The sequence below is a fragment of the Buceros rhinoceros genome, unplaced genomic scaffold, assembly GCF_000710305.1.
Source record: "Buceros rhinoceros silvestris isolate BGI_N320 unplaced genomic scaffold, ASM71030v1 scaffold7694, whole genome shotgun sequence".
NCBI classification, from domain to species: Eukaryota; Metazoa; Chordata; class Aves; order Bucerotiformes; family Bucerotidae; genus Buceros; species Buceros rhinoceros.
The window spans coordinates 34,784-58,587 of record NW_010408729.1 but is presented as its reverse complement, the minus strand read 5'-3'; the positions used below and the strand labels follow the sequence as shown (position 1 = coordinate 58,587).

General features: G+C 36.4%; 1 protein-coding gene across 1 annotated transcript in view; it reads left to right on the top strand.

The window, feature by feature from the left end:
- Positions 1–524: 524 nt before the first annotated feature.
- Positions 525–23,804, top strand: part of FIP1L1 (factor interacting with PAPOLA and CPSF1) — a gene marked incomplete at its 5' end in the record, with an annotated part of 43,261 nt that continues 19,981 nt past the window's right edge. The window contains 11 exons of the mRNA XM_010134957.1: positions 525–559; positions 2,909–2,966; positions 6,362–6,465; positions 8,605–8,666; positions 8,863–8,970; positions 10,114–10,244; positions 10,506–10,574; positions 12,760–12,869; positions 15,294–15,401; positions 21,571–21,664; positions 22,739–22,892. Of these exons, the coding sequence (XP_010133259.1) occupies positions 525–559; positions 2,909–2,966; positions 6,362–6,465; positions 8,605–8,666; positions 8,863–8,970; positions 10,114–10,244; positions 10,506–10,574; positions 12,760–12,869; positions 15,294–15,401; positions 21,571–21,664; positions 22,739–22,892 (1,033 nt within the window). The remainder of the gene's footprint in view (positions 560–2,908; positions 2,967–6,361; positions 6,466–8,604; positions 8,667–8,862; positions 8,971–10,113; positions 10,245–10,505; positions 10,575–12,759; positions 12,870–15,293; positions 15,402–21,570; positions 21,665–22,738; positions 22,893–23,804) is intronic.

Genomic DNA, 23,804 nt, shown 5'->3' with positions numbered 1-23,804 from the left:
CCCCGCCGCGGTGGTGGTCCCTGTCCCCTCCCCCGCGGGCGCTCGGCTGCCGGTCTCTGAGGCGCCGAAGGTCTCCCGTTCCCTCTGCCCTAGCCGAGGGAACTAGCCCAGGCCGAGGCGTGCTGGGCCTCCGCTGCGGGAGGCCCGCATGGCCTTCCTGCCCCACACGCACCCCTGGGAGGGCCGAACCTCTCCCCAGTATGGCCCTGCCCGGGCTCCCAGCATTAAAGTACTGAAGCAGCCTTAACCTTTTATGCATAAACTTTCTTTAGAACTTTAGGGACTTTCCTTACGTTCAAATCATAATGAAACCTGTAAACTAAGCCCTGCCCCTGTGGCAGACCTGTCAGTGCAGAGCACTGTGGGCTGCTCGACTGATTCTGCAATTGCAGTGTTATGAAAATGTCTCAACAGTAAGCTGAAGAGTGGCCTAATAATCTGCATGGCAAGATATCTGTCGCGACTGGTATTCAGGGGAATTTTGTTCTTAAATACTGTGTTTCTTTTCCCTTGTGGTAGATGAAAATGAAGCAGAGAGACCAGAGGAAGAAAAAGCTAGGTGAGTATCTTGTCCCCTGTAAGTCCTGTAGCGTGGCTGTTCAAAAATTGTATTCATTACACATTACATCCTTCCCAGCTGCTTGAATGTCCATAGCGCCTGAACACACTCTGGTGTCTTTGAAAGTTCTGTTAAGATAGGAAGTTTATTCTGCTAGAATGACTTGGCTTTTCTGTGAAATGGTTTTGCTTGTCAAATTGGGACACCTGAATATGAAAGTTAGTTTAAGTTTTAAGTGTATGGATAGCAATAGCCCCTCACAACATACCCACAGGTCTTTTTATTTCTGTAATTATTGTGCTTTGCAGCCTTAGTAATGGATCAGGACTTTATTTGGTTTAGATATATAATTTTATTCTATAAATTTAGAAATTAAAAATCTGTCTCCCAAATTGTTTACAGTGTTACTTAAAAGAGGAATACAAGGAAGCACTGGAAGATTGCCAGCTAGTTTAATGTGCAGGTTGCATAACACATCTACTTAGGGGGTTGGTGGTGTTTTTTTTTCATTAGTAAGAGAGTATTTGAAAGAAATTTAGCAAAAGTTTTGGAAGTATTTGGGAGAGCCTGCTTGAGTTATAAGGAGTTGTATGAGAGAAAGCACAAAGATCCTCCTTTAAAAATCTAGCTAAGTTGATGGAGGTTGGTGGCAAGGACTGACTGGAAATGGGAATCTGTCTCTTGTAGTGAATGAAAAAAGTCTGACAGTTGATAAACTATGGCAGTTGTTGATTGTCAACATAGATTAAACAAATAAATGGGAAGTCAATACAAGAAAACATGCATTATTATTTTCTATAAATGCTTCTGACCAACAGGAGATTTTTTGAATAACTCTTGAATTTAGTTATCCTTGGTGGACTTTTTGTTCCTAAGCTTGCTCAGTTGCTTTTTCAAACTGATGTCAACTTTTGACAGGCACAGTGTGATATAGAAGTAATGACCTCCACCACTACATTACATACAATATCATTTTGAGGCAGCTACTAGATGCCATTATTTGTTTGCCATTAGTTCTTGTAGTATAAAAACCAGAGTTGCTTCCTGTCACCTTTTCCATGTCACTGAACAGTTTACTAGACCTCTGTTGCATTTGTCTTGAATCATCTCTTCTTGAGGTCAAGAAATTGTAATTACTTATTTGCACTTTATTTGGAAGCTGTTCTATATCGCTGGGTGCCTTGTGTTCAGTCACTTTTTGACCTGGTACCTCTTGTCATTGTTGCTGTTGTTTAAGAAAATTATTTGCATAGCAACTGAAATGATCTTCATGAACAGTGGTGTTTTACTCCAGTTTCCAGGCACTAGTGTCTAGCTTGGTGTTTGGCTGCCTCAGTACACAGCTATGGACTAAAAAGCATGATAGACGGTAACTTAAGCATCTTATGAGTTGTGTTTGGAACTCTTGAAGTGTGGCAGCGGTTTACCTCTTAAAAGTTTTGATCTCTGGCCTCTCAGCTTTGGAACTCTTCATATATATAAAAATTGTGAACTTTTTTTCAGGTTCTGTAACTAGTCTGTCATTTTAACTGAGTGAGGAAGTGAAATGGTCAAGCTTGAATCCCGGGGCTACATTTGGGCTGTATTGGGTTTTGGTGTAGCTCTCACAAGTGGGTATTTCACCAACAGAAGATGGGTTCAAAATCATTCTATTCAATAAAAATTGACAGTTGCTTACTTGATTTCAGAAATCCTTTTCAGTGAAAGAATATAATTTCTAAATGGCTCCCTGCTTACTCTGCTATTTGTGGTGTAACATGTAACAGCTAATGGAACTGTGGAAGTTAAAATATTGCTGTGTAAGAAACAGCAGTAGGTGAGCCCAGTGAGACAGCTCATTTGCAGGGATTCGACAGTGCTGGTCATTGTAGATGGACCAGTAGTCTTAAAATTTTTACAGTTTTCAGTCTGCAGTTAAAATATAATTGAATTAATCATTGAATTGTGGCTATTCCGTATGGTAGAAGAAAATTTCATCATGCAGATGTGGGAATTTTGATTCTTTGCAACATTATCTATGGGTATTTAAATGTTTTTTCCATTATGTCTTTGAAAAGTGTCAGTCTGCAGGGGGGAAAAAAAAAGCTGTTATTCTCCCTTCATGTATTATGGAAGACGTCACTTTGATTTCAAAAGAGGATCCAGGTGCAGTGCCTTATTATTTCCACCTTCTTACAAAGATCCAGTTAGTATGATTTATGATAGCTGAATATTATTCTACTACTATAACGTTACATGGCTTTTCTCTGGAATGATGTTTCAATGCTTTTTTCATCATTAGGTTGTATGTGTGAAATAATATGCGCATAAATACCTAGTGTCATCTTTTCCTGTTTGTTTTTGTTTAAGCGTTCCACCCCCACCTGGAAGTGAAGAGGAAGCTGCAGAAAATGGCGTTGTGAAAACGGTAGTTTTAAATGTGCTTTTGAAATACTGCTTTAATTTGTTTTGATTTATGGAGTATTTGTAATTTGGCTAGGACTTAATTAATACATAAGTGTATACCTTTGATTATTTTTTCTCTGAAAAGTGTTTGACACTCTCTGCAGAAACTGTAGAAATTACTAAATTAGGAAATCCAATTTCCAACTGCGGTCCACTTTTTAAATCTAACTTACAGAAAATAAATGAATAGTATTTCCAGTTTTTTGGGTGGGAAAGACTGCTGCAAGACAACTGTCTTTTCTCAAGAGATATCTTTTCAAAATGATACTCTATTTTTCCTTACTGATAGAAAAATAAAGTCCTCTGATAATTCTTTTTTTAACATGATAAACAATCAGCAGTGGCGGAACCATGTGAAAATATGGATCAAGAGATGAAGTACACGTGCCTTTCAGAGGCAACATAACAGACTTGTTTGTTAGTAGTCTTCAATGTTCGGTATGTCTTATAATATCAGTGTTAGTATGATGAAGGAAAGGACCAGGAAATGAAATTTACAGTTTCAGTGTTGATAAAAGTCATCAGTTTACTGTGAATGGGAACAGTTTAAATCTGTTCTATGAAAAAATTGTAATTTTTACTTCACTGGAATTTTTTAGCTTATATCTTGCAAGAGTTCTCTTAAGTGATGCAGAAGCCATTATGATGATATTTGTGCAAGTATTAAGGACTGGCCTCTCTCCAAAGTTTATTTTTTTCAGTAAGTCTAATACTTTTCTTATGAAAGATACTACAATCTATTTAAAGTTGGAGAAAAAAACTTACAAAAACTTAAACTTATTTCAGTGTTTTAAACTGAAAAGCTTTTTATTTTAAGTGCACCAAAGGCTTTTTGTGCTGATGCTAATAGTGTAAGTGGGTAGCAGATTTTGTATGTTAGATACAAGGAGACAATAATATACTTATTTTGGACTTGCTGATTTTAAACTAGGTTTCCTTGTACATGCATGTCTTTGTATTTTTCACCTATATAAAGGTTAGTATTGGTAGGATATCATTAGAACATCTTCATAAAATTGAGAGCTTCATGGTAAAAGATGCGCATGAAGGGGCAGCAGCAACTTAGAAAAATGGATCATGTTCAAGTTGGTTGAGTAAATAAAAGTGGATATTTCTGTGAGGAGGCAACTAAGAAATCATTGCTTATCAGTGACATTGATTTTGGTTGAAAAGATATATGCTCCAGACAAAATTTTATTTTCTGTTTGATGCATTTGTAATGGCTCTCTGTTGTGTTGGTTGCCTGGTGTGTGAGAGAGTGGGGAACTTGTACTTTTCAGCAATGGGGCATTGGAAGATTGTCTTCTCTCTTCACCTGTCATTTATAGAATATCTGTACTGATCTAAACTTTGGCCCCCACCTCCCTTGTTAATGTTTTATAGCAAGGGTGAACTACGCTCAAACATCTTCTGTGCAGCTGCTTATTTTTGTCCAATTTATGTACCAGGCAAATTAATAGACAGTATAATAGATAAAGGCTAGAGCTCATCTGTGCTTGGATAACTGCAGGCTACATGGGTAGAATCAACTTGGCTTCAGTATGTTCAGCTTCTTGCTGAAAGATTCAGCAAGTATGAAGGGTGATCAGGTTGATGAAGTTGATATATAAGGGTGATGTGGTTGATAAAGTTCACTTGGATGCCACAAAGTTTTGAAGAAGTTCCTCACCAAAGGTTTTTAAGAAAAATAGGCGGCTATAAGATGAGTCCCACATGGATAATTTACATCTAAAAGATAGAAAACAGATGGTAGAAGGCTCAGTTTTCACAGTGAAGGAAGGTCACTTCCAGTGGGGGATTCTCTGGAATGCTGTGTGTGACCTGTGCTGTTTAGTGTGTTTTGGAAAAGGAGTAAGTTGTGGGTTCGCAAGTTTTCTTGTAATTCAAGATAGTAAGTGCAAGGAGTATCATCTGTGAAGAACTGGCATGGTTAATAGATGGTTACTGAAATTCTATGTAGAAGAAAAAGAGTGATGTTCATTTACAAATAAAATAGTGGTTTCTGAGCTGACCGTTACCACTTAACGTGCTAAGAAATGTAGAAAGATCCATGAAAATGATGGTTAAGTGTTTCTCTGGAGTTTAAAAAGCAGTTAAATCTTGGGTTGTATCAGAAAATGAATAGAAAACAGAATAGAAGATATGTTATACCACAAGTTCCTGGTTCACTTGCACCCTGAATTCTGTATGCTATTCTGTTCACCTCACATCATAAAGGCTTTACTTAACTGAAAAACGTTGAGAAGAAGAACAGCAAGAGTAATCAAGATAACTTCCTTGGACTTCCTACAAGGAATGGCTGAGTAGGCAATGACTTCTGAGCCTGGAACAGCCATACATAGGATATGATGGAGACTAGAAAATCATGTAAATCATGTATGGAGTCTATAAATAAGGACAGACTTCTCCCAGTCCCTTCCATATGAGAACTGGGACTGTTAAATTAAAGTTATAGGAGCCAAGATGAAAACAAATACAAGAGGTTGGATCTTCAAGCAGTAGACTTGATGCAGTATGGAACTCATTGCTGAAGAGAGTGTTGCTGCTGGGAGTTTAAATGAGTCCAAGGGAAGTTTTGGCAAATACTTGAGAGAAAGATTCATTGGGGATTACTAAATAGACAAACCATAAGTGGCTTAGGAAATGCCCTGAGCCGATAATAATCTTCAGCTGAACGAGTGTTAGGGAGGAGCATCCTATGTGTTTGCCCTGTTTTTTTCTCTCAGCTGTGGTCTCTGGGAGGACAAAATATCAAACAATCCCAATACTCCGGACTAGAAGAACTCTTAGTATAAACTGGCATGACTTTTATTTACCAGCAAGCTTGAACGCTATGGAATGGAACAGCACACAGTGTGCTCTTGTATCCATGTTTTTCAGCTTGTTTGCTGAAAAATCTCGAGGATTTTATATAGTTTGCTGTTGTTAGGAACTGAATAGATTTCTTTGAAGCACAGTGTTCATCTACAACAGGAAAAACAGTTATTTGAGTTACTCTGGGTATGTAATAGTGGATGGCAAGAAGCTTGTCTTGCGTATCTTTTAAGTTCTTTCCTGAATGACAAGGCAAGAGTAGAGTTCGTGTGCATGAGCTAGGTAGAGGGAAGAATAATATTAGATGATGGAAACTATATAATGCTTATTTAGGAAGTGTCAAGAGCTTAGTATTAGATGCTTCCCTATTTTGATCCGCATGTCTCAGATACTTGTAACATTTCAGCAGATGAGTCTTCTAAATTTGCTGTTAATACTACTCAGTTCTGAGGTCTAGGAAAAGGAGAGTTTTCTTCCTTTGAAGATTTCTAGACCAGGTAAGTGGCTGTTTTTTTGTCTAAGCAATGACTTTTTCTTTCGTAGAAGGTGGCAGAGGCTGAGGATGACAGTGATAGTGATAGTGATGATGATGAAGATGATGTTCAAGTCACCATAGGGGATATTAAAACAGGAGCTTCACAGTATAGGTAAGTTATTTGCAAACATTAACTAGGGTAACTTTCAATGTTACATTTAATTAATAATTCAGGCTCTTTAATACTTGACAGTGTCAAATTGTATGCATCGTTAGTCTAAATTTAGGATTTTTTTTAGCTCTTTAACAGTATTTTTAATGACATAGTGACTTGAAAAAAAGTTAAATCAATGAAATGTCTCGGAGAACTGTTGTACAAATTAATGTTTTCATATTTTGAGAAATAATTCTATTAAGTTTCTAAAGAGGTTTTTTTTATTATGGAATGTTACACGGCATTATTGTGACAGTGACTTTGGTGTACATGGTAGAGTGCTAAGCACAAAGAACACTAGAAACATTTTTCCTTGGTCCTGTTTGTAGTGGATGCAGTTCTAATTATACCTCTATTGATGTTCTCAAATAAGATTTTAATGTACTTCAGGCTGGAGCAGCCAGCCTATGGAGGTAATTTCTCAAGATTGTGATTTAGGCATTTGTACCATACAAGAAATTTTTTTGTACTGGTATTGCCCCGTATTCTTTCTTCTGTTGATAAAGGGCTTCTTTTTCACTGAACACTTTTGAACAGTATTAATTTTACCCCAAATTATTAAATGCTGTTTTTCATTACATGGAATTTTTCTGAGCAAAGTGTTTTGCTTGTTTCTCTTGGCAATCCTCATGTTTTTATGCTTATTAAAACCAGAGTTACTAGGGAATTATTTTTTAATAGAATTATGACAGGTCTGCAGGTAGGTCTGATCTATGTATATTGTTGTGTTCTTAACTTTAGAATGCAGCTGAATTTTGAAACATACTGTTTTTAAACTTTCGATACTTAATATCCTATACTAACTGTGCAAATCAATGTAATATAAAAATGACAATTCTTTCAGTTCTTTATTTGTCTGCTTTCAATAACTTGCAGTATGCCTGTGGTGTAGGCAGTGACCTCAAATTTTGTGAGACTAAAGCAAAACTAGATTTATATTCTCGGTGGATTTGCTACTGCTTTTCCCATGAGTGCAGAAAACAAAGCAGGTGATGCTAAATCTAATTAGAGTAGCAAGTGTTGTGTAGAAATGGTTGTTTTCTGAACAACCCTCTTTCTGGATAAATTGGACAGAAAGTTCTCATGGAAGGTCAGTAATCTAAACCAAACTCAACACTGCTGTTCCTTTTAAATTCAGTATAGTAAGTTCTTTTTATAGCATTAAATGCAGTAGTCAGCTGCTGCTTTAAGTAAGATTTGTTTGACAGCGTCATGCACAAATACAGCATGGCAGATCAGAGGGTTAAATGTTTGGAGTCAGTTTTCTGCTGTTGCGGCACTTGAATGAAAACAAAAACTGCGAGGAAGTGGTACTGTAAACTATGGACTTCTAATTATATGATAATCTCATTGTGTTTATGGGTGGATACCACCTGTGAGGATAAGCTACACTGCACACAAAGGGTAGTGAAAGCTAGCTCTTAGTGTTCCAAATGAGCAATACTGTAATTCCTAAGGTAGTTAAATCAGTTCAGTATCTAGATTTCTGAGTGCGTTTTTATGAAGAATGCTCTCAAGTATATCAGAAAGTGAAATGTTGCATACTTTTTCTGTTGGTCACAAGGATAGGCTGTTGCTAGAAGTACACCGAAAAAGGCAGCCTTTCAGTCTTTGTAGAGCACTGCTTGTATCTCTTGTATCTTCCACTTCTGTACAGACTAAATGGAATAATTATGAAAAGAGAAAAAGGATCTGTCTAAACCCTTTTTTTTTTTTTATTTTGTCTTTACTCTAATCTCCAGAGTGTCATCTGTATCCCTAAATGAACTTCATTTTTCCTTTCTCTCTTCTTCTGGTTCTGTCCACTCTTGTTTTCTATCAAGGTCTTTATCCTTTCAGCTCAGGAAGAGTGACTGGGACTTGCTTCACAACTGTTTGTTAGTTGGAGAACTTGCTACTGAGCATAGAAAGGTACACTCTCTTCCTCCTAGGCTGATCTCTTTATTTTTACAGTGTTACCAGCTTGGAAAGCTAGAGGTTCAGGATGGTGATAGAGCCTGGGTCCATTTTCTGGATCTAGCTAACTCTTGTTTTGTGTTTTCTTCTGTTTTAAGAGTTGTCTCTGTCTAATTAATTTTTTTGTTAATTTCTTTTAAGTTATGGAGCGGCACCTGTGAATCTCAATATTAAGACAGGAGGACGAACTTACGGATCTTCTGGTAAGAAAATGTACACAATAATATTAGTAAAAATGAAAAAAAAAAAAAGCTTTTTGTTTTAGATGAAGGAAGTAATTTTCACTTCCAAAACTTCTAGATAAATTTAAATCTGACTTTTTATTTTAAGTGTGTTAGAACTGTTAAAACTCTGTTTGGTAGAGACAGAAGGCTCTAACTTTCTAACTTTCCTTCACAGGTGCGAAAGTTAAAGGGGTGGATCTAGATGCACCAGGAAGTATTAATGGTGTGCCACTTTTGGAAGTAGATTTAGATTCTTTTGAAGATAAACCCTGGAGAAAGCCAGGTAATATTCCAGTTTACATTAACTGATATGTAGATATTTGGTAGGTTATTTTAATAATTCCTTTTTACTGTGTGTAGGTGAAGTCTACCCTGTAGCTAGAAGATACTGTACTCTATATCTTGGAAAAAAAAGATAAGTTACTTGCTGCCATCATGCTGTGCCACAGTGCATGTGGGTATTTTTTAGTATGCATCCCACACATATGTCAGAGACTGTAGGACATGCCCTTTATCTTTTTTCGATACATGTATATCCTGAACTCTCCTTGGAAATCCGTATTTTTGTGGACATTACTGACACTGGTCTGTGCTATAGGACAGAAGATGAAGCAGAACAGAAGATAGTTCTAGCAAGTTTAAGCATGAAGAATGGTGAAACATAGCTTCTTGTGGTTCTTTGTGTTCACACATAGATGTCCCTGAGCTTTGAAGAAGAAGCTGCTACCATATGGGCTTTGTTTAAGTCTCCTGTGTGGATTATTTGATTAGCTCAAGCGATTTGGGCAGACTTCTCTAATACCAATGTTGGTAGTTTTTTGTTAGTGGCAGTATGTCTTGCTGCCTGTATAGCTTTTTCTAGTGTTTTTATATATTGCTTTGTCAATGCAAATAATGTCTACAACGTGGAAAAAAGAAGCCTTTGATAATATTCTGATGTTTGAACTGTTAGCTATTTGAAATATGTTCTGTGCATTTGAGTTACCTCTGCTCTTGCAATAAAAGTGCTTTGTGGCATCAAATGAAACTAGGAGTCAATGAAATGAGGAGTCAGATACAGAACAAGCAAAAGGGAGTGGTTTTTCACTGAACATAAAGCAAACCTGTAGATCTTACGTAAAGATACCTGTAGATTCCCATTGTAAAGATACGGGGATTGTAATATCCTACGATATTCTGAAGTAAGTATCTACTCTTGATCCCTGAGACAAGATACCAGGCAAGGTACTCTTGACCAAATGTTAATGTTTTATAGTCTTAGCTGTGAGTACCCTATGTTTGCTGATGTAAGACTATCTTATATATTTCAGCAGTATGTTTTTAGATCAATACCTAATCTGTGTGTGTATCATAGAGGTGTATGTATGTGCAGTGAAAACAGATTAACTTTGTAATGTACTGAAAACCTATGTTTTTCCATTTAAAGGAGCTGATCTCTCTGATTATTTCAACTATGGGTTCAATGAAGACACCTGGAAAGCTTACTGTGAAAAACAAAAGAGAATACGAATGGGTCTTGAAATTCTACCAGTTACCTCAACCTCAAATAAAATTACGGTAATTAGTACAACTTTTGTGACATTCTACATGCTTTTTTCCCTGTAAAGCTGCTTGTTTATTGTAAGCTTGTTCTGCCCAGTGCATTTGTTAGAATTTGCACTTGACTCCCCACTCTCAACCTAGAGCATTCCTGTCAATTTGTGTGGGTAGTGTGACAGACTAGCTACAGCTAGATTGCATCTGTACCATTATTCAGATTGTGGCCCATCACTTAGAAGTTGTATGGTATCTTAATGGGCAATGTGTTATTTAACTTAGGCTGAAGACAATGCTATGGAAGTAAGACCAAGTGCAGAGGTTCTCTATGGCAGATACCATCTTTTTAAGGTGAATTATAGCAAACTTTTGTTGGTTGCTCTCATTTTTATTGAGTTTTGTTTCCAATACCACCACCACAGACCGAGAAGTACAATGGATATTAGCCATTGTTGCAAATTCTCATCTTACATGAGTTACTTTCTGCGTATATCATAAAGTTTTAAAGTGTTGCTTTGTCTCCCTTCTTCAAGCCTGGTGAACTAACAAATTTCCAAATGAAACTGATTTTTCTTTACGTGATGGTTTATTTTTAGTTGTAGTGCATTTGTTTGTGCAGATTAAAGAATTTATGCACATGTGCTGGGGAAGTTTTTGTAGATTGCGGCATGTTTGTTTTTCCTGTTGCCCTGTACCTCTTACCGTGTTTTGTAACACTTAGCCTTGGCAACTCGGAGATGTGAATGTCAATCTTCCATATTTTTCTTTTGTCCTTTAGGGATTAGATGGCAATAAATCAAGTTATATGTAATATTATTCTGTTTGGAAATGCCGATTTTCAGAGAGCAGAAAAATCTATAAGACAGGATTTATCTTAAGGATTGAACATTTTTTCAATTTCTCATTTACTCTTTCATTTGATACTAAAGTTGAAATTAAAATACCAATGTTATTTATTTTGTTTAATTTCAATATGCAGTCATTTTTGTTCTTGCTCTATCATTTCAACTGACTTGGAACTGTTCCTTTCTTCTGTACACTCTTGAGAGAGAAGTGTCAGTTGCAGACAGGTATTTTTGTTTCCAGTCATTTTGATTTTATCTTAGCAAAACCAGAGCAGAAGCTCCCCAGGACTTCTTGCCTTACTTAATTATCATTATAATAGTGTTATGGGATGGTGGCTAATGGCACTCTCAAACTTCTCTGAACTGTTGTCCTGAAGGAAGAAGGATAAGTGTTCCAAACCAAAGCTGTCCCTTTTTCTAGCTCTGTATTGACTTTCTGGGAGTCCAGTGATCAAACGGTATGGATTGTGTTGTAAAAATCTGAAGTAAGAGTTTGTAATTTGTTTTGTAGGGAGTTTACATATAATTATTAAATAATTTCATTAACTTTTTTCTACTCTTCTGGAATACTAATTCTCATGTAATTTATATGGTATGTTTAATTTTAATCTTCTGTAACTGGCAAGACTTCATCTCCTACATTTTCCAGTTTCTCATTTGTTAATAGAAGTCTCACAGATTTTTCAGATAAATACTTATACAAACCCTATTCAGTATTTTTTGATATATACAAGTTTCTGGATACTAAAGTTTAATTCAATTTTTAACAAATCTTGACTATTTACTTACATTTTTGTGGGTTTCGAAAAGAGGTGCCTGTGTTTAAAAGTGAGATTCTGCAAAAGCTTTGTAGTTCGTATGCCGACAAGAAGCTGTGAAATCACAGCCTATATGAAGTTATACCATGAGTGAACTAGCTAATTAGAGTGATGTAGCTATGTGATTGGTACAGTGGGAGTGTCTTCAAAAACTGAATGAGTACAGGTTTGTCTTTAATGCTAATCCATGTAGGTCTTTCTTTTATATATAGGTGCTGCTGAAGTCAAACAATGCTTGAAGTACTTGCACCGAAGGTCTTGCATAGTTTTAATAGCATGTCTATGGAATATTACAGTACTTCAGAAATAGTATGTTTTTGAAGTATTCAGTCTGAAAAGGCTTGTAAAATTTGCATAACCCAGAGTATGAGGTGACTTCTTGGTATGACTCGGAAATTAAATGGTTACTAGATCTCATGGTCAGTAAGGCAGGTGGAGAAACCACTCCATGGTTTGTTGTTAGGTATTAGACTTGTTAGATATCTCTGTCATTAAGATTATGAAGGTTTTTTTTAAATAAGTTTGTTTCTTTTAAAAATTAAGATATGATTTTGTTCATACAGAAAATTCTGCAAGAAAATCAGTTTGTTCTTTGCATGTCTGAATCAAATGCTTGGAAAATAAATACTGTAACTGTCTAATACTTTGTAATAATTTGTCCTCTGGCATATTGCTTCTTATATATATTAAACAGTGCTTATGTAATATATCCTTATAGGATACAGAATTCTACTAGCTGTGTAAAGGTGACAGTTTTAAAAAAAGCTGATTAAAGTTGGGCTTACTTTCTTTTTGTGTTTGTTATGTGCTATGTTGACTGTTGGGGCTACTACACTTATGAGGTTAAACTGATGATGTAACATTATTTTGAAGGTACAGCAGGGCAGAACTGGAAATTTGGAGAAAGAATTGGCAGTGCAGTCGACCAAAGCTGATTTCACACCTCCTCCTGCCTTATTCAAATCAGGAATTCCAGCAAACAGGTCAGTTAGACAGCTGTAACTCAAGACCAAAAAACTTTTCACACTTACCTCTGTGTATTTGAACTTCATGATTTTTGTAGGATATTGTTTCTGTAACAGGTAGAAATGAGGAGAAGAGTAATCCTAATCACTTTTAGCCTTCAGTTACTGTTACATACGAATGCCGTGCTACCTTCTTGGCTATTTGGGAAAGAGAAAGTAGAAGGAAAGGAGAGAAAGCCCAGTAGGACCAAATGTCAAGGCAGCTATAAAAGTCTAAGTGTTGATGTACGACACCATGTTTTTGTGGGGAATTAGATTGGCCAACAAAATGTTTCTAGCTAGTGTCTTTATCTGGCACACCTTTTCAGTTAAACAAGGTAGAATCAGGTAGCTATGACTTCAGCACCTGGAAGGATTCCTGGAACCCAGTTGCTTTCCTCCAGGGTACCTTTAGCTTGTCCATATTTTAATATTTTACTATACCTTGCTTGAAATTAGAGAAATTATTTCCTAGTATTTGTTTCCCTTCTTGTCCCAGCCTCAGACTTCAATAAGTTCCGTCCTTTATATCTAAGCTACCTGGCACTTGGCTTAGGGTGAATCCATGCTTCTGCTTTGCTTCAGTTATCAAGTGATCCTGTCTAGGAGTTATGGTTGTCTGCAAATGAAAAGCCATTGTATTATAAATTATGGTGGTAAGAGGTAGAGCAGGTTGTACGCATTCGTCATCAAAGTTAAAAGATTAGCATCTATGACTTGTCTTTAGTGCTGCATCTGTAAGTACCTTGACTAATTCAGAGGCACTCTGTTCAAGTATTCCATCTTGAATGGCATTCAGTCAGTTCAACACCCAAGTATATTTCTGTTGGGTGGGGGAAAAAAAATCGTGCTTGATACTTTTATCTGCATTTTTTTCTCTTACCTAGAATATTTCTCCTGCTACCATAAATTTTTCTCTGAGTTGTCAGGTTATACTGCTCTACTTTTAGTAGACTTTAGGTTTTGATTTTTTTTTTCCATTTTTCATTGTCTAAGAAGTAGTAAAAGGTCTTCCAAACTTTGTACTAACCCTGTAATTATTTTTTAACTTTTTTTCTTAATTGTTTCTGATGTTTGATGCTCTTGTAACAGAGTTCTCAAAGTTGAATGTCCTATTCATAAGGAAAGGATTACAAATCTCTATCTAGTCCAGGTTTTGTTACAGGATTTCAATTCTTTGTTGTCTCACTGGTGGACAGAGAATCTCTAAAATACTTTAGTAAGTGGTTAGTGACCAGGATATTAAAATGTAGTTAAGCTTAAAGTTGCAGAAAAAACACTTTGCGTAAAATACGTGATTTTGTGAAATTTGCATTTGTTTTGAGAAGGCTTAATGGAATACAGTTGTACAGGTGCATGGTGTAGGATTCATAAGTAAAATCTTCGTTGTGTGCTCTAGCTAGGATAAATCTATTTTACCAGAGATGTCTTTGTACCTTATTTTTATGTCATGCTTTTTTTCTGCCTGAAAGTTTAAGTGACTATCCTGATTTTTAAAGGTTTAAAGTTAATACATTGGTTGTTAATCAGAGCTTTCCTGAGAAACTTGAGATGTCTGTTTTCTCTAGGAACTAAGTTTGCCTTAGCAAAGGTTGGGAAACTCATGTATCTTTAAGAATGAGACGCCTGTAAGTGAAGTTGGTCTGTAGGGAAGATAAAGAGGGAACAAAATGATACATTTCCAGTTGTATCACTTGTGCGTTCCAGTGGTTAAAATAGGTTATTTTATATACATTTAGCCTGAGTACTGTAATTGTAAATTGTTACTAAATACTGGCAGTAATCAGTTTGCCATCGTATCTGCTCCTTTGGATACATTTTCTAAAATATATATTTTTAGGTAAAGAAAAAGGTGACCAAGTGGTCGGAAGAGATTTTGTAAGAAAATTGTATGCTCAAAAGTGTGAGAGTAGCTTGGTGAATGAAAAGGCTTTACTGTATGGATTATATATACTTCTACTTCAATGACTTCTCCAGAACGCAGCTACTATTTTCTATATATGAAAAGCTGCATTACTAAATTCTTATAATCAGGCACTGTTGTATGGGATTGGACTTCTTCTTTTCTTTTTAATTAAAGAATTAATTTTTATTTAATTAAAGAGAAATTTTTCAGTAATCCAGCTCTTCGATATTTTAAAATAATTGCCTTTATGCTATGAGGCATTTGTAGTAGCTTTGTTGCAAAATTGCTCAAAGCATTTCTCACGTAGCAGGAAAATTTCTCTCAACTTCTAGCAGTAGTTGATATGTTTGGTGAAAGGGAGTGAAAGCTGAAGCAGCTGAGTATAGCAGAATTGATGTGGGGATTGGTTAGGAGCTGGCGTGAGGGGAATCGGAACTCAAAGAGTGGAAAAGATAGAGACACAAGAAAAGAAGGACCTAAGCAATTTATCTGACTAGAAGGAGCACCTCTTCTCAGTCACAGACAAACAGTGCCACTAGAAAAGCCAGTTTAGGCATCAGAAAGTGGCAGGAACAATATAGGAGGGACAATTCACCCCAATTAAGGTAAAGTTGGGGGTGGGTGGGGAGAGGTGGCATCAGGCCATCATCCTTATTTAACATTTTGATTCCCCATTTACTAGTCAGGGCTACAACATCACTTCGTGAATGATTTTACACGTAGATATTGCAGCATATACTTCTCTTTAACGGGAAATATGAGGATGAACAGCAGGTTTTGCTTTTTTTCATTTGTCCATAAACAAACATTGGAATAACTTTGTGCCTACTGTTTTTACCTTTTGAGTACAGTAGATGTTTGCATATGATTACAACTGAAATTACATTTAAAAAAAAATCTTGTGAGGCCTAACAAGAATATTACTCGTTACCAACACGGAGGTTGTAGTTTACAAGTACAAGCAGAGTTACCAGAAAACAAAAGTTGCTACTTCACTAGAATTGCATCCTGAATGCTTAATTCGAAGAAGAATTCAGTGTTTGTTCATACAATGTGTCTGTGTGAGAAATTTTGCTTGATTTTATAAACAGTGACTGCCTTAATCGTAGTTGAGCTACTAGTTGTTTAGAAATGACACTTGAACTTCTCGTTTCTTTGATATATTGGGCTGTTGAATAGTATAAAGTGTTGCATAACCCTGAAGGAGGAGTTAGAACATAATGGAAATGGTTTAATAAATGCACATCATACACAAAACAATATGGTGTAAAATAGAATGTTTCTTCTCTAGAAGTAGAAACTAAAGATTCATTGTGTGCATAGTCACAAGAAAGGTAAAAACTTGAAGGAATCCCTTTTGAGTATAACTTTATAGAACGTGAACAAGATTTGACATATTTCGAACTTGTCCTAACCAGCCAGGCCATAGAGATAGCTTACTGTTTTTTAGACCAGTGCTTTTCCTTATGTCATTTTTCAAGAACTGTGAGACAGTATTTCTTTAGTAGCAGAGAAGTAAGCTGAAGTTTAATTTACAAGCTGGATGCAAAAAATGGGATTTTCTCACTCCAGTAGTATCGAGAATAGCTCTCTCAAAATTTTTTTCTGTCAGAAACTCTTAGGTTTTTAATCTCCGTTTATGCTTTTTGGGTTATTACTAAAGAGTAATTAAATTAATTACATTTAAATGAATTCTGCTTTTGGAGAAATTGGCCTGTCAATGTGATGGGCCATTTATCAGCTTACTCTGTGCCTTGGCCTGCCTTTAAACAGGAATTTTATAGAAAATGGATTTGTCACTACTAAAAATACAGGTTTCTCTTATTTCAAGAACTAGCCTTGCAAGACTAAATGATGAAAACTCAGATATTGTTTTGAATAAATGTCTATTTCATATATCAGCGATTTCTGTGTTTAATTTGTTTGCTTCTCTATTATATCAACCAGTGGCAAATGACCTCAGCAAAGTTGAGGCTGTCCTCAAGAGAAGGGCAAATACAGCATAAGCAAGACGGGGAGGGACACAAGAACATATTAAATGCTATTTTTAAAGTATACTCTAATTCTGTAATTCATAGACTAGACTATTAAATCAAGTGAATAAATGTGACATCCAGTAGTTAGATTGTTTCAGAATTCTGAAGGGGGGGCGGAGGGTGTGTCTGAAAAGTTCGTTATTTATATCATTATTTGTACTATTATATTACTTATGGTGGGGATAAGTGATTTCTGAAGCTATGAATTTGGAAAATAATTGGTTTGTCTTTTTTCCCCCACTTTCTCTTTGCTCTGTAGAATCTAAATAAACTCAGCTTGCCAAATGAGATTGAGATATCTTTCTAAATTAAATCTCCATGGAGGGTGGTATTCATAGCACATTAGCTCATAAATAACCGTTCTCTAATTAGAGTGAAATCACTCACTGAGTTGCTGGAATGTTCCTTTCAAGCTACACTTTGTGTGAACTCTGCTGTGGGTTCATGTGCATCCCACACGTGTGGATCGCCTTTTTATGTTTGGGTGTATCCATTGAGAATGCATCTGTATCCCAGGTGCCCTGATTGTGTAAGGGACAAACCAAGCCCTTTCTTTTCTTTGCATAGCAGCACTGAGATAGAAACCTAGTAATGCCTGCGTAATATCTTATCGCTAACCTAGACAATGGCTGAGGAGTCTGAATTTTCCCCATGTGCCAACTTGCTATGACTTAATGAAGATCCAAGGCTTCAGATTTGCCTCTTTTATAAAACCACTGAATTCTGGATGCCTCTGTTGCCTTTGTGAAGATGACATTTTTGACAGTGGTGTCATCTGCTGCTGCATTCGCAACTGAACATTTGCTTGCTCTTGTTCAGTGTCAAGCTCTTTTAGTGGAGTACTTAATGAAATCAGTATTGCAGTCTTGGAAATAGAGAATTTGTCAAGTTCGAGGTATGATGGCAAATTTCTGAACTCATCTATCATTACCAAAATTACATCTCCTGGCAGCTGTTGGGAAGCACAATGGGCATACCATTATAAAACATTTTTAAAAAAATAATTATAAAGCACCAGATTGGTGAGAATGAGTGAGCATAGATGTAATCCTCAGACTCCAGAAAAATTGAATGAAAGCTCTTTTCATTTCAGTACAGTTCACGTCTAGGATACAACCAGTAGTCTGAATTTGCTTCCTTTGATAATGCAGTGCTGCGTTTGGACTGCTTCCCAAGCCAAATTGTTGTTGTAGTACGGTTGGTGCACACATCACTTTAATGTCCAGTACTCCGGCATTGGTGTCTGCTGCCTGTGTTTTCAATGCTGATTCCAAGAGCTGCTGGCAGCATGCAAGAGAGGAAGAGTCTTAATTTTTGAAGTACATCACTCCCAAGTGGAAGCCCTGTAAAATAGTGGAGCGAGCCAAGAAAGAGGTCACTTGAGGAGGGACTTCTTGCTGTAGAAGAGGGTCATCTATCATACAGAAAGACTAGTGCTAGGTAAACTGAATTTTCTGGGGTGTAGTTTTAGATAATTAAGAGAAGATACCAGCAAAGGAAGAGATTCAGTGTCTTAGAACTCTGAAACCAATGAGCTGTCACTGAAGACTGAGAGTTTTACTGTTTTACAAAGTCACTTGTGGTTTTGTTGTTGTTGTGTTTGTTTGGTTTTTTTTTTTGTAGTGAAACAGTTGGTTTAGCAATTGTTCTGTAAAACCTGTGTAGTTGTAGTTACATGTAGGTGTAGTTACTGAAAGCAAAAAAAATTAATAATCCAAAGTGTGGCAGTGCTGGAATGCCATGCAAGATCACTGGGAGGATTAGGAAAGCATGTTGATTATTTCAGGATTTAGACTGAAACAATCTGACTTTTAGGATGGGATATTAGAAGATCAGAGAATTTCTAAGCTTGTGTTATCTTGAAGAGACTGCTGTATAGTATATGGCATTTTAGTTTGTGGATGTGTTCTTAGACTGTTGTCCACTGGACTGGGTTTTTTCCTCTGAACTGTATGGCGTAATGAGCATGCTTTAAAATCCAGGCAGAAGCTCTAAACCCAGAAAATTGAAAACTTCAGAGGGCAGGTATTTGGATCACCCTCAGTGTGCAGTCTACCGGGGAACTTCAGGTTATCTCTGGGAGATCTAATTGATCCTTTATGCTCCAGTGTCTGCTCTGTCTTTTTCAGCTGCATTGGAATCTAGGTATTTGAGCAATTGGGGTCAGAGCTATCAGTCCTGCAGAGCTTGGAGCCTGGAATCCCAACTTCCAGCTGTTTGTATGAATGTGGTTAGTAGTGCACTAGATACAAAAAGTACAAGAACTTGTCTTCTAAAACTAGAAGTTTGGGGTTTTTTCTTTCTGAAGATTTCTCTTCTGGAATTTTCTGAAAGTTTTTTCCAAGTCTTTTACTTTGCTATGTATCATGTTATTGGTAAATACTGTCAGTTTTTTCTACTATGGTTTCCTTTATAGGTGTGACGCAGATGTACCTTTGATTCTTTTATCCGTTAGCAATGTAATTTTGTACTTCATTTTCTAAGAGAGTTGACCTAAGTGAATCCTGCTTTTCTAACCTCCTTTAGAAATTAACCATGAGCTGCAAAGCAGGTAGGTTTTGTTCCTTCTACATAAGAATAATAGTTATAAATTCTTTATAAAGCTAGGTTTCTGGCTTTCATTTCTTCGGGCTGCAAACAGGAAAGCTCACTATACTTCGGATTTATCCTCTCTTCAAAACAGTGGTTCCCCGTTGTCACAGACACCAGGTTTTAGTTTTTAGAAGATGACACTCAGATCCTTGTCATATTATTTTCTGGTCTAGTGCCAGAAGCCCTTTGCTGTCAGTACATTCCCATGTGGTTGATCTGTTGAAGGTTGAGAGATTGATTATGCTTTAAATGTTAGTGCTTTCATCCAACGGAATGCCATTGTGTCTTTACCCACATTGTAGCATTTTTAATATACTTTGAAAAGTTAAAAATAAAATGTTGCAGTTGTCAGCTGTGTGATGGCAATATCAGATGGTTTTGGCGGCTTAAAGATACCTCTCAAAAGGCTGTCCAAATATATACATGGGAGTTAAGAATTTTATAGTAGAAGCAACTGAAATCTAACAGGCATAAGCTTAATAGATTGACTGGTTTGGAAGCTGAAGTGAGATACGTTTAAAATTCACACATTGAGTCTCATGTGGACCGGAATGACTTGTTCATAGTGAATGGAAATAACTGAAAATCCCTGCAAATTTAAATCCTAGATTGCGTTTTTCTAGATAAGATTCACTTCTTCAAAGGAATCATTACTAATAATACCTTTTGAGAAAGACATCTTCAAATTACTTCCTAAAACATTAGTTGACTTTCCAGTGTTAGCCAACATAAGAAAATGGAATGGTAGTCATCGTTAGTAGTGGGGAACAAACTGGTAAAAGTCATTAAAGTGGTACATAATATTTAGCTCTCAGTGCATCATGGCTTTATCTGTGGCTCTGTTTATGTCAGACAAGAAAAGATATAGTAGAGGTGGGAAGGGTCCATAAAAAGATGAAATAAATAAAATTATAGAGTCATTTCTATATGAAGAGTTGTGGACTGGTGCAGATTGGGAAAGAGACAGCTGAGAAGAACTACAAAAGAAGGTACCATGAATACTACGCTGCCAGATATTTATTTATATATATATTTTTAACACAAGGACCAAGAGCACCAAATACAATTGTCAGGCAAAATAATAGCTTAAATGGATCTCATCACTTGAGGTGAAAAGTAAAATTACGTTCAAAAGAGGTTGTGCAAATGCATGTTCATTGGGGGCTATGAAATACAGTTGCATGGGAAGTCCTTAAATTTTCGATTGGGAAGGAAAGAATTCGTATACCCATGTAACTTTTCCTGTCATCTTTCTCTAAAAATCCATTTCTAACTACTTCTAAGCTAGGTATTCTTGATTTATATTAGGTTCTCTTGTTGCCCGATCAGGTTGTAAGGGAGACCAAGGTATGCCTTGTGCTGCTCTGTTGCCCGTTTCTTTAAAGATTTTGAACGTAGTGCTTAGCTATGCAGATGTTTCAGAGGTGTTCGAGAGAGACACACTTTGCATTTGGAAAACTGAGGAATGGCAGTATGAATGGCTGGTCTAAGATTCCTTTTGAGTTCCATGCAATGTTTAATTTAAGAGTCAGTGTCTACTAGTTTCATACACTTCCTGTTTGATACTAAGATTGTGCATTCAAGAATAAGAGAGATGGTGGCTGATGTTGTTCAGTACGTGCTGCAATATTGATAGTATGCATGGCAGGGCAGGTTTATGTTTATTTCAGCCTCCTAACTTACCTTTGTTTGATCTTCCATGGAGTCATACAGTGTGGTTTCTTGAAGTTTAGCAATTATTTCTTATCATTAATTATAATTATTTTACTTCAGATTTTTGCAGGAGTTACGTTTAATATATTTTTTTCTCACTAAGCTGGTTTTTTTTTACTTTTTCCCTTTTTTTTCCTTTTATAGGTAACAGAAGTGTAGATTTATTATCTTGTAGGGAATGGAAGGAGAATGTGGAGAGTCAGCCTTCATCCTGCAGGAGTTTATATTGCTGCGTTATTTAGTTCTACACACTTGCATAGTTCAACAAATTTATCACATTTCATGTTCTTTAGAAAGTCTTTTATGTTTTATACAGAAGGAACTTCTGGTATTTAGATTGAGAGAAGTCCATAAGACTTGCTTCTTACTCTTCTATTTTTCTTTTTTTTTTTCCTTGTTCTGCTTGTTGATTCTGGTTTGTCCTGTGTTGCAGGCGAATATCTGGCACAATAGATGTGATTGGACAGACCATCACTATCAGCAGGGTGGAAGGACGAAGGCGTGCTAATGAAAACAGCAACATACAGGTTTTATACTGTAGATTTGCACACTATCTTTGACTAAAAGGCATTTTTGCTTTACCCGTGGCTTCTGGTTAAAACATGTCAGTGTGTATGAGTGAGTAGAACAGAAGTAGCTCATAAGTTCAGGAAGAAATTGGTAGCAGCAAATTTAAATGTATTAAGATGAAATATTTGATATATTCCAAAAGATAAATGTTTTGGTATAATTATTAGTGAAAGTAAATGAGCAATATTGCAGACTTGCAATCCAGGAGATAGCATTGGCTCTCCTAGATTGCACAGGATAGCGTTTTGTTTATTAAGTGGCTAAGAGAAATATGCAAACCGACTGTCCATTTCTCCACTGTTCCTGCGAGACACTAATGCTGAAAGTGCGAGCCTATGCAGTGAGGCATATGCAGTTTGGAAAATGCAAACTTATTTTTATAAGTTGTAAAGGAATAAATAGTCGATAGTACTTTTTTATTATATTGTATTATTTTGCCATAAATTGTAAGATTACTCTTTATTATTTTAGTCTTTATGGCCTTGGTTTATCTCAAGAGACAACTTAAATGCATTAAGATTGAATACACTTTTTCTCTCCTGACTCACCTGTGGAGAATAATCAAGGTTGCCTGGTGCCCTAGCTGCATTTCCATGCCAGCTTAGGTTGAAGTTAAACAATGAAAATGGTAGTGGGTTGTAGTGCTTGTATTGAAAACACTGCCATGTGTATTTCAGCTGATCTCATACTGTTCAAGTAATTTAAAGTCTTGGGATTTTTCATGATTTTTCTATTGATTTTTAAAATCTTCAATTTATATATAAAAGGTGATGCTTTGGGCCATATTCAAATGGCTTATATTCCCTTTCAGATCTTATGTTTTTTGTTCCCTATTGGCTCCTTTAGACCTTCAGAGTTACTGGGCAAATATGGGACACTGAATGTAGGGATGCTGATGGAACTTAAACCATCTGAATATGGCTCTTTAGGTGCATAAGTAAGACTTTCCTGTTGTAGTAACTGGAAAGAGGGGAAACCTATCTTCTACTCTTTTGACATAGCAATTGTAACTATAGTTTGATATTTTACAGGTTCTTTCAGAACGATCTAATCCTGAAGTAGACAATTTTACCAAGCCACCTCCATTTTTCCCTCCAGGAGCTCCACCTACCCACCTTCCACCACCTCCCTTCCTCCCACCCCCTCCAACTGTCAGTACTGCTCCACCTCTGATTCCCCCACCAGGTAAATATCATAGAATGTGAAAAAGAAGAAATGCATTGTCATCAAATGCTTGATGATAATGAATTAAAGACAACGCATTCCACACACATTTGGCTGTATGTGCAGAACTTCAGAATTTAGTGTTCTACTCTTCGATATATATGCAAGCGAGAAACTTTTGTCTTTGCTTTCCTGGTAGGCATAATCCCAAGTAGTAAATAATCACCAAAGACTAAATGTTGGATCTTGAGTCCTTGAAAATGTTTGTAGTGAGAAGCTGTTCCTGTAATTCAACTACTGTTAATGTTACTGAGATATTAAGAGGTACGTGTTAAGAAATCATGCTACAAACTTCTGAGCTAGAAGTGTGGCATATCTTGAATTTGTCTCAGCAGTTGGATTATCACGTGTCTAATGTCAAAGCAGCAACAAAAGGTCTAATTCCCCTTTCTCCTCGCTGTATGCATGAATTACCAAAAGTCTGATAAGCATTGCATTTGTGCCATATCCTTTCTTTCAGACAGAAATCTTATTAGCAGCTGGTGTTTTTATCCGGCATCCTGTGTCCGTGAATCTTAGAGGAGTCAAAGCTCTTTGAGAACTCTTCTCCTTGTTAAATCTGGTTTAAAATTTACTGATATTTAATGAATATTTACTGAAATATGTAATATGTAGAAATTTACTGAGAGGAGTTCATTGGCATTTACACAAACAGTGCAGTTACCTGAGTGGCTTAATTCTAAGGAATTAAGTTCAAAAGTACTTAGCAAGGAACTAAGAGGAATGGTCAGTGAGAAATGAAGATAGATGGAGAAACTTTGTGAAGTATTTGAGTAGGAAAGTGAAGGAGTTTTTATAGAAGATTCTGATTTAAGATGAAGCCTCTCCTTATTTTCTCCTTCTGTTGCTTGAATTCTTTTGCTTGAGTTGTTC